Source organism: Rhea americana, unplaced genomic scaffold (assembly GCF_003343005.1).
Source record: "Rhea americana isolate MKP2758 unplaced genomic scaffold, rheAme1 scaffold_64, whole genome shotgun sequence".
Taxonomy (NCBI): Eukaryota; Metazoa; Chordata; class Aves; order Rheiformes; family Rheidae; genus Rhea; species Rhea americana.
The window spans coordinates 1,906,108-1,920,941 of NW_028186801.1; the positions used below are offsets into that span (position 1 = coordinate 1,906,108).

The following is a 14,834-nucleotide window of genomic DNA, read 5'->3' on the forward strand; positions in this document are numbered from 1 at the left end:
GGGCGCCTCTCCTCCCGCCGCCGCCCATCGCTGGGCGGAAGGCGGCGGCGCGGCCGGGGCTGCGGCGGCCATGGCGCTCTCGGTGGTGCAGCAGGTGCTGGTGTCGGCGGTGCTGGTGCTCTGCGTCCTCGTCGTCGTGCCCAGGATGTTTGGGGGAGGCGGCGGCGGGCGGGCCGGCAGGTCGGTGCGCGGCGGCCAGGGCGGCCGCGGCCAGGCCGAGCCCCACCAGCACCGYAGAGGTACGAGCCCTGGCGGCGCCCGGGGCCGCGCCGCAGCGGCGCGCTCTGGGTTGGTTTCCTGGCGGCCGCGGATTAAAGCGGTCGGTGGTGCTAAGCGTACTCAGAAGGAGCCCCGTGGAAGTGGGGAGGGCTGACCGCCTTAATCTTGAGGGAGATCCGAGTATTTTTTGCGGCGCTGTGGACAGGAAARGCGTTGTGAACCAGCTTCAAGCTAGTGTATGTGCTTTAACTTCTGCGCTGTATTCTGGTTGTTATTCTAGTTTGTTACTGTGTTGATTGCTTTCTTTCTTGTGTTAAGAAAACTACTTCCTAAGTTGAGGTAAGTCCTTGCTATGAAGCTTGTATCTTACTAGGTGTGTTTAATGGATGAACAGGTGGTATTGCCTGCATGGACATCATCTATTATTCTAGCAGATTAGTAACTCAGAGGTGTAGAGGGGGAGGAAAAGAATCGAGTATGTTAGAGCTTTAATAAGGAAACCAAATATTACTGTTAGTAAATATTAGGACAGAACTTTACAAAATATGTCAGGAACTGTAGTAGAAAGAGTTAAAGATGCTTTTCTAGAGAAGATATCATTGTTTGATTTAGGCAGCTTACTGTTTATTAAAACTTAAGACCTATAAATGTATGTGAAACTGTGTTAGTGTATATTAGCTAAGGATTTGACTCCCAAATCTCGAGGGCTAAGGGTCCATTTTAATTTTGGCAAATAACAAACAGCTTATTTCTTTGASGCAAGTCTGACTGATAAGGCCTTCAGAGGCACTGTAAATCAGTGTTGCTGAAATCCTCCAAAGTATGTATCTGTGTTCTTCCCTAGCAGTACCTTCCAGAGGCAAAGAGGTGAGTCTTGAGCAGCTAGCATGTTCTTCTCAGCTGGTCTCAAACTTGGTGTGTTTCATAGGCTCTAGCCTAGCTGTATTGCCAGATTTCTTTCAGTTTATATAGCGACTGCTATTTGTTAAAGGCCATAGGTCAAAACCTACAGGTTTTGCCTGCAGTTCTATTAATATTTTGGTCTAACACTGTATAAAATAAACTTCCCGCACATCAGTTGTTCTCATCTATCAGGGTTCTCGTGTTCCAGCTTAAAGTTGAGTCTAATTTTACTTACACTTAATTATTACTTTAGTGTTAATTGACAACAAGTAGTGTTTTGTATAAAAGTCTACTGTTTGGGAATTCTTACTGAATGTGAATCTTGGTTTATGCATGTTTGGTTCTGAAAAATTAACGTGAACTAAATGTTCAAAGGGACTTGAAAGTCATAAGTCCAGGCAACCAGCTGAGACACCAACATAAAACTTTTGATGAGGCCCCCTCAGCCTTCTCCTGATCTGCTTGTTTCTGCAACTTTCTGCATTCTTTAGCTGATAGTAGTTTCTTATGTGCACGTCCTATGGATCACAGGTTTAACTGTACAAAATAACGCAATTCAAGCCATGAAACTAGCTGTTCATTCATCTGTTGCCTATTCTGGCAGGCAAATTACATTCAAAAATACAATATTTAAGAACTATTTTAAGGCTTGCAAGGTGCATCTCTTTGTTATTCTCTAGTTTTCCTTCCAGCTAAATACTTGAATTGTAGAGGTGCAGAACTTTAAGCCTGTGGGAGTATCCACATAGTACTGATTTTATTTTGAAAATAACCAAAGCAGTAACATCACATACATATTTTAGCAAAACATTTTTCCTCTGGCTGGGACAATTCAGTTTCTACTTCACTCCTTTCTTTGTTGTGTGGAAAAATATTAATCTGCAACTGTTTGCAACATTATTAATAGTTTCTCTGAGTATATTTTAATTTCAAGGTCAATGTTTCTTGTTGTGTCTAACTTTTCCATAGTTTGCCCTGAATTTACTAATTTTGCTGCTAATGAAGAAATATAAAACTTGTATCTTGGAGAAAGCAACTTAGTTTGAAAGTCTTTACTATCTAGATTTAACATTGCATTCTACTTACGGAAGAGTGGTCTGTTGTAACTTTGATTTGTATTCAAGACTGACCTCACCATTTAGAAGAGTTACRAATTAAGAGAACCACGAAAAAGGAAGACAACTTAGTTATACTTCCAAAACGAATTTTACCTTTAATTTCCTTTCTTATCTTGTCTTTTTCCTCTTAAACAATTTAATCTCTAAGGTAGTCCTCAGACACTTCATCAAGCTCACCTGAATACAGGAAATTATGAAGCTAAAACTTATCAGAGTATTCAGCAGATGAGAAATGCAATGGAAAAAGAGATAAAGAGTGAAAGAACAAGAGGAAATGGTAGAGACTTAGCCTTTACCCTGATGCCATTGTATGCTCTTGGTGTGGGAGTGTTTGCAGCATACAAATTTCTCAAGGTAAGCAATATGAACTGTTTTATGTCATTGAAATCATAGAAATTTAGGTCATAGAAGTTCAGAACAATCATATTGTCATTGTTTAAATTATGAGAGTTAAATTTTAAGATACAAAAAAGGCAAGGCAGAAACAAGGGTCACATTAATGGAGCACAAATGATTATGCTTACTATTTGCTTTCAGTAAAGTTTTTCAAAATATTATTTCATGTGTGAAAAAATACTATGCACTCTTGTAACACAATGGTATTTATTAAAGATGAAGTCACAGGAAGAAAGTCTCTCTAAGAAGGAAAAAAATACAGAAGACAAGGCAAAGGAAACAGGTAAGATATTCAGAATGCTTACATTCAGCAAAAATGCTGATTTCCTACTAAAACAAAGCTGCATATTTTTGTTAATGCAATCTAGCTCAACAAGAACAATCTTAAGTTATTTAAGTGTCACTAGTAACATGTAAGATATTTTATAAGTATATTATTCTATAAATTCTAGGCACTGGATAGATTTGGTTGAAAAATCCAGATGTATTCTTCAAAACAATATTCTGTAGTAATACATTGAGGCTCTCTGCCTGTTGATACATGATGTTTTGGCACTCACGACCTATATGCTCTTTTTTTATACGCTAGGGTGTTGGGCTGTATTAATTGTGGAACAGTATGGATAAACAGTTATATAGGTTGTTATATTTCTGGCCCAAATAACAGACCTATCAAAAACATAAGACCTTTATAGAAGAAGAAACAAGTGATGCTCTCTTTTTTTCTTGGTACAGAGTACTCTTTGGAATGTCTGATTCTGTCTAATCTCCATATGCCAAGAATCAGGGCTTTACCTGGAGAAAGGACCTGTTGTCCTACTCCTTTATTGTTTTTTTCCTTCCTTATCTAGACACATTTTTATATTTCTAAACAACTAGAAGCCTCTACTGGTGTCCCTGTACACTGTATGCCTACTGACCATCTTTGGGTTTTGTATTCTTCCTTCCTCAAAACTGATTTGTAATTTAGGAGGAGACACACTCTTCTCAACTCTAGTGCCTTTGCTGGTACTGTTGTAAGAGCTGAATACAAATTCATGGCAGTGTAGTAAGTATAAAGGCACTGCCTCTGACTCAGGAAGTCCTGGAGCTGTATAGTTTTAGAGGCTGGAATAGGAAAGAGGTCCCGTATGCTCTCTGTTTTTGCCAAAGTATCCTCTATTTGGACATTATTGGAGAAAAGTTAGTGGACGAGATGGACTTCTGGTCACATGTAGTAAAGGTTCTGTTATGTTTTTATCCTACTGTGCCCTTTCCATATTCTGGAACTTTAGAAAGAAAAAAATCCTGCTGTTTTTACATATGCCAACTAAAAATATAACTTAATGTCTTTTTGGTAGTGCATTTCTTATGTAGAGTTTGTTTGTTTTAGAGCATCAGCTTTTAGAACTGGAGCAGCATCTAGCACAGACAGAGAAAATGTTAAACTCTTTATTGACTCAGCTGGATCCACTGTCAAACTGGTGAGTGATTATAAAGTAGTTCAGTTCGCATCACTTTTTGTCAATTGACATTCTCTAAAGAAGAAAAAAAGTAGAGTTATTAAAGTTCCTTATACATAGATAAGGAACAGCRTTTAGGAACCTTTTTTAATTATTCAGTGGTTCTTCAGCCTTTTTGTAGGTAATACCAGTTCTAGCATTCGCCATCTTCTCCACAAACACCTGCTGGTAGCAGACTGTGTTTATTTCATTTGATACCATTAGAAGATGACAAAAATAGGCGCCAAGGTATAGCTGCTTATTTTTGTGTTTTGAAAGGAACTTACTAAGTGCACATATTGTGTAAACTGACATCTTTCATGAAGCCTAGCTTAAAATGTACATGCAGAATTTCATAATTGTTCTTTTAGTATACTCCTGAATTTAAAATGTTTTAAAACTATTAAATAGTGAATTCACTGACCAGTTTGGCTGCTTTACAAATTTATAGTAGTGATGGAGAGGGCAGAGAGTAGACAAAGCCTGAAATAAATGAAAAGTCTCTAAACTGTAAAGTTCTACATTAAGCAGTGTTGTCCTGAATATAAAATATTTTGGATTGTTAGTTGTTTTTGTTCAGTAGTCGCTGCTCAGCTTTGGCCATTGGAGCTCCAGTCTTAGAATTCAGTGACTAAATTAGCCAGTAGCTGTATGTGCTACTGTAAGCTGCATGCCTCTCACTTCCCAAGAGTACAGTTTCAAAGAAAAGCTTGACCTAAACGTGTCACTAACTTGACTGTGGTATTTATCCACTGAAAGAAGTATTCCAGTCTTGCACATTTTCAGTGAAATGTTATCAAGCACTCACTTCTGAGGTAGTCTTTCCAGCTGTTGACATCTGTCTTTTTTGCAGTGTTAATGCTTTAGCTTGCGAGCAGAAAGATGAAATAATGACACAGCTCCAATCAATTAGACGACTGATGAAAGAAAGTGGCTTGGATAAATCAGAAAACAAGATGAAAGGTACTTCAATATCTTTCCTTCTGGAAATTATAGTTCATATTTTAAAAGATTAAACAGATCTTACTAGTATCTTAATAATTTTCAGTCCTGCATCTTTAGTGAAATATGTTGGGAATTAATTTTAATCTAGAGGAGTACCATTATTCTTGCCTGCAGTGTATCTAATTACAAATTTGTGATGCATCATCATTCTTTGAGAATAAATGCTAAAATACATTGAAGGAAGATAGACTACATAGTCACGTTCTGTTTTGTTAAAGCAGACTAATAACTTTAAACTAAGTTTAGACTGAGGGTTCCCAGGCGGTAAAACATATGGGTAATGCAAAATGTATATTAGTTTTAGCTGGAGCCTTCCAAGAGGTACGTATTAGTCCAAGAGGAACCTAAAATATTAAGAGTGGTTCACTGGGAAATTTTTGCTTTACTTAAGCTTATTTAAAAGAGAGAAAACAAATGAGTAATTTTAAACTGACTGTGAAACTTGGAACTGTTACACTAAATTACACTTTCTTTTTTTTGGTAAATTGTAAGATGTCAGCCACATTTGTAATGAGAAACTTGAAGATCTCATTCAGTCATTTGCCGAACAGTCTCCAGAAAAAGAAATAGATGACCATGAAGATGACAGTAATGAAGATTTGCTTGACAATGTTGATAATGATTACAAAAYAGAAGATGATCAATTATATGAAGAATGTGATGTGAACCAGGTGTTTGAGTCAGATGTGGTGGTCGACCAAGAAATGATAAACAAAGATGTGCTTGAATCAGAAGAGAGAGGACTGAGGAGACGTAATAGAYATGATTGAAATATGTAAAACATTTAAAAGCTTATGTTTTTCYTCACAATATTGTATGCACTTTAAACTGTTTTGAACCAAGTTACATGCACTGCTCTATGCTTTAAAAAGAGGRTGAAATACTGTCTGTGTTAGTATCTGTGGCAGTTTTGTAACTGGCTTCAATGGCAGCAGATTTCACTTGGGATGTTTACATATTTTTTCTATTTATTTTTTCCTATAGAAAATATTTCTGTACTCTCTGTATATAATGCATTGTAATTATATCTGAAGCGTCAGTAAAATACTGGGATCTCTTTTAATTAAAAGTATAATGAATAGATGTTTCAAAAATGTTTTATAGCTACTAAGCTTACTGCATCCTTTAACTGTGAATTTCTTTAGTTCATTAGAGTGCTTGCACTGATGAGTTTAGCTCTTCATGGAAAACTAGTGAGGAATGCAAAGCAATATGGAGTTAAATCTCGGAGATGCTTTCATAGACAGAMTTCTTTATTTGGAGAGAGAAATTTAGCCACAGACATTACTTCAAAATAATTATGTCTGTTTGCTAAGCCAGGTTTGCTTCAAAGTAAGTCCTGTARTTTCAGTTCTGCTGTTGCCTGAGGATTGATGTGTAGTTTTGTATGCTAATTTGAACCTTAATACAGTACTTCGACTCCCAATTGTCACCAGTTAAACCCAGAAGCTGCCTAATAACTGACTGATACCCATTAGTAGTAATATGTTTCATATGTATAATAAAATTATGGAATCTGGCCTTTTGGTTCATTGTACTACTCTTTTTCTTACATTAACGGACATAGTAATATATATCATTCAAGAACTGGAGGCTTTTTTAAAAACTGAATGATACCACCTTGGCAATGGTTTCAAATGTTTTGGATCAATGCTCAGAAAGCATTTTTTTTTTCCTTGGTTAATCATTTTGTCCAGACCTTTACTTTCTGTTAATTTTCTGTTCACTGAGTGTACATCCTAAGAAACTGGCACACTTTTGATGGCAGAAGTAACAGRTAGCTTTGACAGTAGAAAACTAATAGACCAACAACTCGGACTTTCTCTGGAGCCAAGTGATTTTTCCCAAGACAGAATGGATGAATCAGAACCTAGTTCTCAGATACAGTTTGATTAAAAGTGACTGGTGTAGGTCTGGTCATTCAAGGTAAGTGGAAGTGCTCAAACAGTTCTGAATTGCTTAGTAGCTAACCCTCTGCTAGGTGGCTATTACGGCTAATTAATGTGGGGTTGTTTTTCAGAGTCTTTSGTCAGAGGGAATCAAGGGATTGGAAGTGAGTTTGCTATGCTGTCAAAGCGTTATATATGTAATCTCCATCAGTCATTRCTGTGAGAGCAGGTGTAGATGCTTGTCTGCAATGCTGTGCTCCAAACGTACCAATATTGTTGCAACAATATTGAAGCACAGGAAGTTCTGCCTGAAGGTGAGGGGGRATTTCTTCTCTGTGAGAGTGACGGAGCACTGGACCAGGTTGCTTGGAGGGGTTGTGGAGTCTCCTTCTCTGGAGATCTTCAAGGCCCGCCTGGATGCAACCCTGTCTACCATGCTCTAGGTGCCCCTGCTGAGCAGAGAGGTTGGACTAGATCTCCAGAGGTCCCTTCCAACCTTACTGATTCTATGATTCTGTGATTCTAACAAATGTTGAGGCACTCAGCTGCAGGATTTCACTGCCCTAGGTGGTCTCCAAGTCATCTACGCTGTGACAGTCCCGTATTACCGTCTGTGGATGCTGCTGATCCTCAAAACAYGTTGTCTGTAGCGCTTCAAGGTACTTCTGGGGCGGTGGGCAGCAGCACAGCCAGGCATGTGTTGCCTGTCCGGGTGCCGGGCTGCTGTCCTCAGTGTTACCAGCGACACTCGATCGCGTCTCCCTCGGCTTGTGGAACAACCATGTATTTTTAATGCACTCATGGGGCGGCTGATGGGATGGMACAAGGAGCCGACCCCCGAGGACGGTGTTTACCCAGGAGGAATAGGAGGAGTTACTCCTCTAGGCTCCGCTGCATGCAGGGACATCGCGGCCCCTCTCACACCAGCGCCCCCGGCGCTCTGCACCCCACAGCGCCCCGCGGGGCGGTGCGGGCGCGCTCGGCCCCGCCCCAACGGCTGCGCCGCTGTCGCCATGGCAACGGCGCGGCGCGGGGGTTGCCGCGGCGACGCGGCGGCCAGCGGCGCTCGCTCCGCCCCCGCCGCCCCTCGCTGCCTCCTGCCCCGCCGCTCTGACGGGAGAGCGGCTCGTTCCTCCGCCGTGGCTGCTCTCCGCCTCGCAGCGTCTTCTGAGATAAAGTTGTTTCAGTAGCGTGTTAACGGCAGAAATGCAACGGTGCCGTGTCCCTCCCCTCTGCCCCCGCCTTCGCCTGCGAAAGGACATTTCAGTAACAGGCCGTGAGGTTAGGTGAAGGCGGAGGCGTTTTCGCTTTAAATGCCTTGCAGAAGGGCCTGCGCCTGGAAGCCCCCCCCCCCCCCTTTTTTTTCCCCTCCCCCTTCCTGTTTGGCAAGCGGCTCTCCATCTCTCTGAGGGACCGTACCGCCTTGCTTCCTGCTTTGTAAAGTCAGGGCTACCTGGGGGTTAAAACCTCTTCAGTAAGTAGAAATAGGCTCAGCCTTTGTGTGCGGTGATTTAAAACGGGAATATCTCGTTTCTGGGGATTAAACAACAGRCTCTGAGTTCAAAGCTGGCCAAATGGAAGGAGAAATTAGTACAGCAGGAGATAGGCACTGCTAAAAAGAGAGTCTAGCGCTCTTAGAGGCTCGCTGGGGAGCGGTGGGATYCTTGCACCTTGCAGAAAATACCTGCTCCCAAGGCATTGTGCAGTGGACGTGAGGGGGAACATAAAGATGAGTAAAGCTAAGGGAACTAAGGGGTGAAGCTTGAAGCTAAGAGAGAAATTTGGACAGAGACCTGGTAAAACATTAGTAAGGAAAAGAAAATTAARAAGTGGTGAAAAAGGGAAGCTAGCGATGTTTTCATAGCTTATTGCAGAAAATACCCAAGTTATCAATGATAGACATATTTTTTTCTAACACAGTAATATCTATTTACAAAAGTAYTTACATAGACAATACATGATTTTCTAATAGTCTTTTCTGTTTTTCAGTTTATTCTGAAGGGCATCGTCTGATCTGCATGGATTTGGAGGTTAAAGGAGTTGCTGCATCCCCTCGAAGACAGACTCAGCTGTCCTTGAGGGGGAAGAAACATAATCAAGTATGTTAATGGGAGGCTTCCCTGTTTCCTTTCCCTAATTTGAAATGTTTATAAATCTCTTAATCATGCTATAGAAGATGTTCAAGCTTATAATACATATGTACAGTATATATACTGTAGAGAAAGAAACTTTTAAATCATTTTTGTCAGAAAGTTATAGTTCAATATAACAGTTTTTCAAATGAAAGAGAGAATTTCAAGAGAGACAGTCATTCTAAAATAACTGATACTCTAGGTACTTACCTGGGATGTGGGGAACTTGTGTACAAGTCAGTACTTGCAATTAAGCGCAAGCAGCCCCCAAAACATAATTTCAGAAGGCCTAATTACAGACTGATGTGGAGTAAAATAAATCTCAATACCCAGCATTCRTTCTGAAGGGAATTTTGTTTTTTTTCAGGCATCCTAATAAGGAAAGAAGGTAGATGTGTAACCCTCACAATATGTGTAGCAGAAACTTTCAGGCTAACTTTTGAAAACAAATTACATGCTTGATTAATATAAATATGATATCAGATTATAAGAGCCATTGCTTTTATTATAACCAATGTAAATACTAATATTTTAAATAACAGTTGTTTTTTTCTCTGAATGTTTACTTTTTGCGCATGAAACAAAAGTTAATCTGTAATCTTCCCTCAGGCTCCAAACACGCATTAAACTTCCATATTGCTGGTGGATGACCATATTAGGAATTCCTGGAGTTTGACTGCCAAACTGCTGTTTTCCTTTTTTTTTCTTTCTGTTTGATTTTGCATATAAAAACACTATGTGTAACCAATATTAAGAATTTTTCTAATGGTATCCTTTAACCATTTTTTTGAGAATGAAAGATTTGTCTACAACGACAACATCTGGGGCATTTGCTGTAGGCTGTGAAAGAAATGCATCTGTTTTTCTCTGATCTCTTACCCTTTTTCCCCTCTCTTCCTGCTGCCTATCAGTTTCCAAATGTGAACTTCCTGGTATTTCTGTTTCTTGGTGGCTTGTTAAATCACAGAGTAAAATTAGGTTAAAACTATGTTCTTCAGCTAGTAAAACTGGGCTCTCTTCATGGTGATTTTTCAGATGTGATTGTTTGTTTTCTTCATGGTTAGATGCCACCTGAAAAAGGAATTTTTTTGAAGACTTTAAAATCTAGAATGTGGCTCTTTATTTTAAGGCAGTCGAAACAATACAGAAAAAAATATAATTGTGATTTAAAGCACTGCAAAAGTATCTGTGACTTAATGTACTGTGTATCATCTGTAAGTGTGTCCTTAAGAGTAAGACTAAATTGTGCTAGATCTTGAAGCAGCTTTTTACCTATTTGACCACGGGGTGGTGGTGTTTTATATGTGCGACCTTCCTGGAAGGAGAGAGAGAAAAAAAAAAAAAAAGAAAGAAAAAAGAGAGAGAGAGAGAACTAACTTTTTAGTTAGTCACTAGAGGGTACTGTGGCTTGACTGTGAACACTTTTTTTTTCTTTTTTTCCTTTTTTTGGGGAGGGCGGGGCTTTTCCCCTGTGAGTAGACTACTGTTCTCAAATCTTGAAAGATCCTGGGCCACAGGTGGAAATAGGATGTCTGCTCAGTTCAGATTCTGGATGCTGGGYTGAAGACTGTTAATAACCAAGATGCCGGCCCCAGCTCAGAACATATCTGAGCCAGAAGTTTTTTCACACTGAGAGGCTAGTTGGGGGAATTGTTACTATGTGCTTTCCCCAGTTATATGGTCCTCTCTAGGCATTTTCTCTTGGGTGTTTTCAGAAATGTGACAGTGGAATAGATGGAGCTTTGACTTTGTGTGCATGTGCGTGTTATCGTTTTGCTACAATTGCAAAGTGTGTGTGCCATAGTACTGTGCAAAATAAACTCTATGAGCACAGAAGCTGTGTACTCATCATCATCTGGTACTATCTTAAAGCTAAGACTGTACAGTACAGTAAAAGACTATGCTTCTTTGGGATCTGAGCCAGCTACTGATTTTTGGTTTACAGGTTGAATGAGGGGTTGATTCCCCCCAACCCACAAGCAGCATATGAYCTAAGACCTTGTGAGTAGTGATTGTACAATCAAAATCCTAGGAGCAKAGAGTTTTTTAATGTCTTATTAACAGCTGGCATGGACACTATTCTGGATCCTCAATGACTAAAAATCTTTCTCTCTTGATGAATATTGAGTCTTTTTAGTCTTGTTTATGATTTGTAAGAATCAACTTTCAATGAGAAGTTTCTTTGACACTTAATAAGAGAACAAGACAAAGTCAAATATGTCTCTCATATTTTAAGTCATCCACTCTTTAACTATTCTAGAGGAGGCTAAAAAGTAAACTACGTATTTTAGAGCTGATCCTTGTAGGTAAATAATAATGTATCATTTTTTCAGGGATGGAGACCAGATACACGGACTGCTCGGGGTCCTCGTCCACCAGAGTAAGTCTGATYCTAGATTTTATCAATCTGTTAAAATTTAACATTATTAACAAAATGCATCTGTGTTTGCATTAATATATATAACCAGTGCTCTGTGAAATTTAACATCAAGGGTTTGTGTTCTACGATTTATACTTAAAGTAGAATTTCTGAAGCTTTATTTAGATTGGAATTAACTTCATTTGTTTTTGGTTGAGTTTAACTGCAGAGTAGTATTCACAGARAGTTATACTCACAGCTTTTATTTATACCTAGCCTTTCTTGAATGGTTTTAACGTAATATTCTTCAAAAAGAGAAAAGCATTTTTTTTTCTTTTAATTGTTGGTTGTCTTTGTAAGTATTAGAATTAAAAATCATAGAGAAACTGTTGTGAAGGGCTTTTACAACCAGTGGCAAATTTTGTGCAGTGCTTATAGAATTTAAAACTTCAATTTTATTTGCAAGTAGGGAACATCAGGTATTTCAAGCACCATATTTGTTGTTCTAGTTTTTTTTTTTGTTTGTTTGCTTAAATTTTTTTTACAGCCTGTATATCTTTCTGCATTATTTTACAAGTATACATGACCATGACATAGGATTTTTTTCATATCTGAGCAAAACAATTTCTGTGTGCTGTTAGTCATTCTCTAATGAAAAAGACTGGAGATTAAGGGACCCTCTCATTCCAAAAAGTAATCTTGTTATAATAGGATTGTTTGRAAATATTGGTAGTAAATTAGGAAAAAACACACATTTTAGTACTGCTCCAGAATATATCTGGACACTTGGAAGAAGTTTTATTATGCTGGAAATTGAAATCTCCTGTCTTGATRAGCCTATTTTAAGGTACGTTTTGCAAGTTTTAGTGTAACTTGCAGTTGTCTAATGTGTTTGTAATAAAAACTTRGTTACACTTTTTACACTCCTCTTTTTATCCTGCTGCAGTGCTAATAGTATAACTTGCCTCTTGGGAGGTTGCAATAGACAAAAAATACAAACACAGTTGAGAAATGTGTTGATGAACTGAAGACGTTTTAATTTCTTTAAGCTGAATGAAATACTGAAGTATTGTTTGCTTCCAGTATATTAATCCCTTCCAATAGTTTCAAGGTTTGCATCATAAACACCTATTATTTCCCTCTTTTCTGTCTCGTGACTGAATAAAGTTGCTACAGATCTGTTGTGGAAGAAGGGAATAAGGGATCTCTGAGTTCTGCCCTTGCTGCAGGAGCCCCTGGTGGAGAGTAGCCAGGATGGCCTTGCTAGGGCTGTTGGAACCTGGAAGTAAAGTTAGGCCTTCCACAAGCCCTTTGCAGCTGCCAGTGTACTCTGCAATTGGAGATGGCAGAAAGCTCTGTGGCCAGTTCCTGAAACAGCAAGAGGGGTTAATAGGGATTTTGCCTCTCTGATTGTAGTGAAACTATTTATAGTAGAGAAATTCTTGTGAAGGAGCTAGTAATAATAATTAATAGATGGTTTACTTTTGGTATAATAGAAAAATAAGAGGACATACTGCTATTAAAATSATTTTAACTTCCTGCAGGGTGCCATGCCTAGATCTAGGGAAGCTTGGTGATTCTGATGAAGAGGTAATTATAAGTTAATTTTGTCTTGAATAGTTACTAGAATTCATGTGTTGCAAGAGTTTATAAAATAAAATTTTTGCTTGTGACTCTATAACAATTACCATTGCTTGCCCTTTTCGTTTTAGGGTGGGGACTCTTGCATACCATATAGCAGAAGTTATCCTCATGCTTGCCCTCTAGATTCATCTTCAAGTTGGAGAACATCACTACAAACACTGTCTGCACAGCATCAACAGGCTCAGCAAGTCAGTTTGTCTTTGTAAATCTCTTTAAATTGTGTCCCTTTGGGGATAATATAGACAAATATACTAGGCTTTATTATACAACTTCTCTTTTTTTCATTTTATTAAACTCATATCTYCAAGTGCTACTGGTCCAAATCATTTTTTGATGAAGTACTTTTTAATGAGAAGTGTCTAGAATATTTTTCTGAAATACTGTTTTCTTCATTCATTCACCTTTTTCTTCATTTTTAAGATGTGTATTAACAGCTAGCTCTATTAAGAATTTGCCAAAGCAACTGGAAAATGTAATACCTTTAAGGTCACATGTAGCTGTGGTTTTTCTTTTTAAACAAAGTGAAACTTATGAAAATAATAAAGGTAAGATAATTAGTGGTCWTTAAGCATACATGGAGTAAAGTGCAGCCATTTTATAAAGTTCGTCTAAATCTTTTGTCTTTTAAAACAGACTTGTGATTTCAACTTTGGAATTATATTCAGTTTGTCAGAGTATTTCTATTGTTAATGTTTCTGGGTCAGTATTAGTATTTTTTTCATATGTTTGAGAAATTTACCTTGCCACTAATCTTCAGTGCTGTACAAGGAAATCAGAGGTCCAGCAGTTAACAAACYGTTAACCTTTGTAAAGTTACAAAACACTTCAGGATCAATATCTGGTATAATAAATTGATATATAATATAATAATAAATGTAACTCTAGAGGGGTTGTGGAGTCTTCATCCTTGGAGATAATTAAAAACGTGACTGAGCGTGGTCCAGSTTTAGCTGTCCCTGCTTGAGCAGGGAGGTCAGACTTGATGATCTTCAGAGGTCCCTGCCAACCCCAACTTGTCTGTAATTCTGTAATGTAATTACCCCTTTGCTGAAGTTGTTCTTTGAAAGAAGGAAGAGCTTTTATTTGGACACTTACACTTGTATTAAATTCAAAAAAAAAAAAAAATGAATGTGGCATTTTTATTTGATCATTCATTCAAGAAAGGTTTTGGTAATTACTGTTTGGTTTCTCTTCTCCTTTAGTTTAAACAGATGTCTAGAAAGTCTTGTCAGAATAAAGTGGATGTAAAATAGCTGAAAAAATACATACTGACAAAATAACATTAGCAACCAAATGGTAGAGTACTTACASTGTGTAGTCTGAAAATGTAGTATGTTTTAACTTCTTTTGTGTGACAGGAAGGAGCTTATTTGAGAAACTATTTTTAATCTGCTGTTACTGTATATTGGTTTAGTATTTAGAAAGTGTTTCAAATGTGGTAATTAGAGGGAAAAGACTGAAGTGCTGCGAACAGTAGTCTTCTGATATCCCTGTATCTTCAAGCAATTAGATATCGAAAGCTTTAGTTCAGGAACAATGCCACCTACATGATTACTTTCTGTTAGAATCATGCACAATACATGATCATGACACATACAATACAAATAATATTTGTAGTATTTTATGTGCATGATATGTGCAGCTTGCCTATTGTGTCCCTTGTGTCTACACAGGGTTGTTGTTAAGTT

The 14,834-nt window shown here is 38.3% G+C and overlaps 2 protein-coding genes across 7 annotated transcripts in view; both read left to right on the forward strand.

Moving 5' to 3' along the window:
• The first annotated feature begins 31 nt into the window (after positions 1-31).
• CCDC107 (coiled-coil domain containing 107) lies at positions 32-6,641 on the forward strand. Its single transcript, XM_085320508.1, has 6 exons — positions 32-239; positions 2,389-2,594; positions 2,853-2,919; positions 4,009-4,099; positions 4,971-5,080; positions 5,615-6,641. The coding sequence occupies exons 1-6, from the start codon at positions 71-73 to the stop codon at positions 5,890-5,892; spliced, it is 921 nt and encodes a 306-aa protein (XP_085176634.1). The 5' UTR covers positions 32-70; the 3' UTR covers positions 5,893-6,641.
• A 1,625-nt stretch (positions 6,642-8,266) lies between these two features.
• Positions 8,267-14,834, forward strand: part of CAPS2 (calcyphosine 2) — a 35,274-nt gene continuing 28,706 nt past the window's right edge. For 4 of the 6 annotated variants that reach the window (XM_085320505.1, XM_085320502.1, XM_085320504.1 and 1 more), the window contains exons 1-5: positions 8,392-8,485; positions 9,001-9,110; positions 11,477-11,523; positions 13,047-13,092; positions 13,215-13,334. In XM_085320505.1, coding sequence (XP_085176631.1) covers positions 9,030-9,110; positions 11,477-11,523; positions 13,047-13,092; positions 13,215-13,334 — 294 coding nt within the window. In that variant the 5' untranslated portion in view covers positions 8,392-8,485; positions 9,001-9,029. Of the gene's footprint in view, positions 8,293-8,391; positions 8,486-9,000; positions 9,111-11,476; positions 11,524-13,046; positions 13,093-13,214; positions 13,335-14,834 lie in introns of those variants that run through there. The other 2 variants (XM_085320503.1, XM_085320507.1) reach the window with 2 other exon arrangements.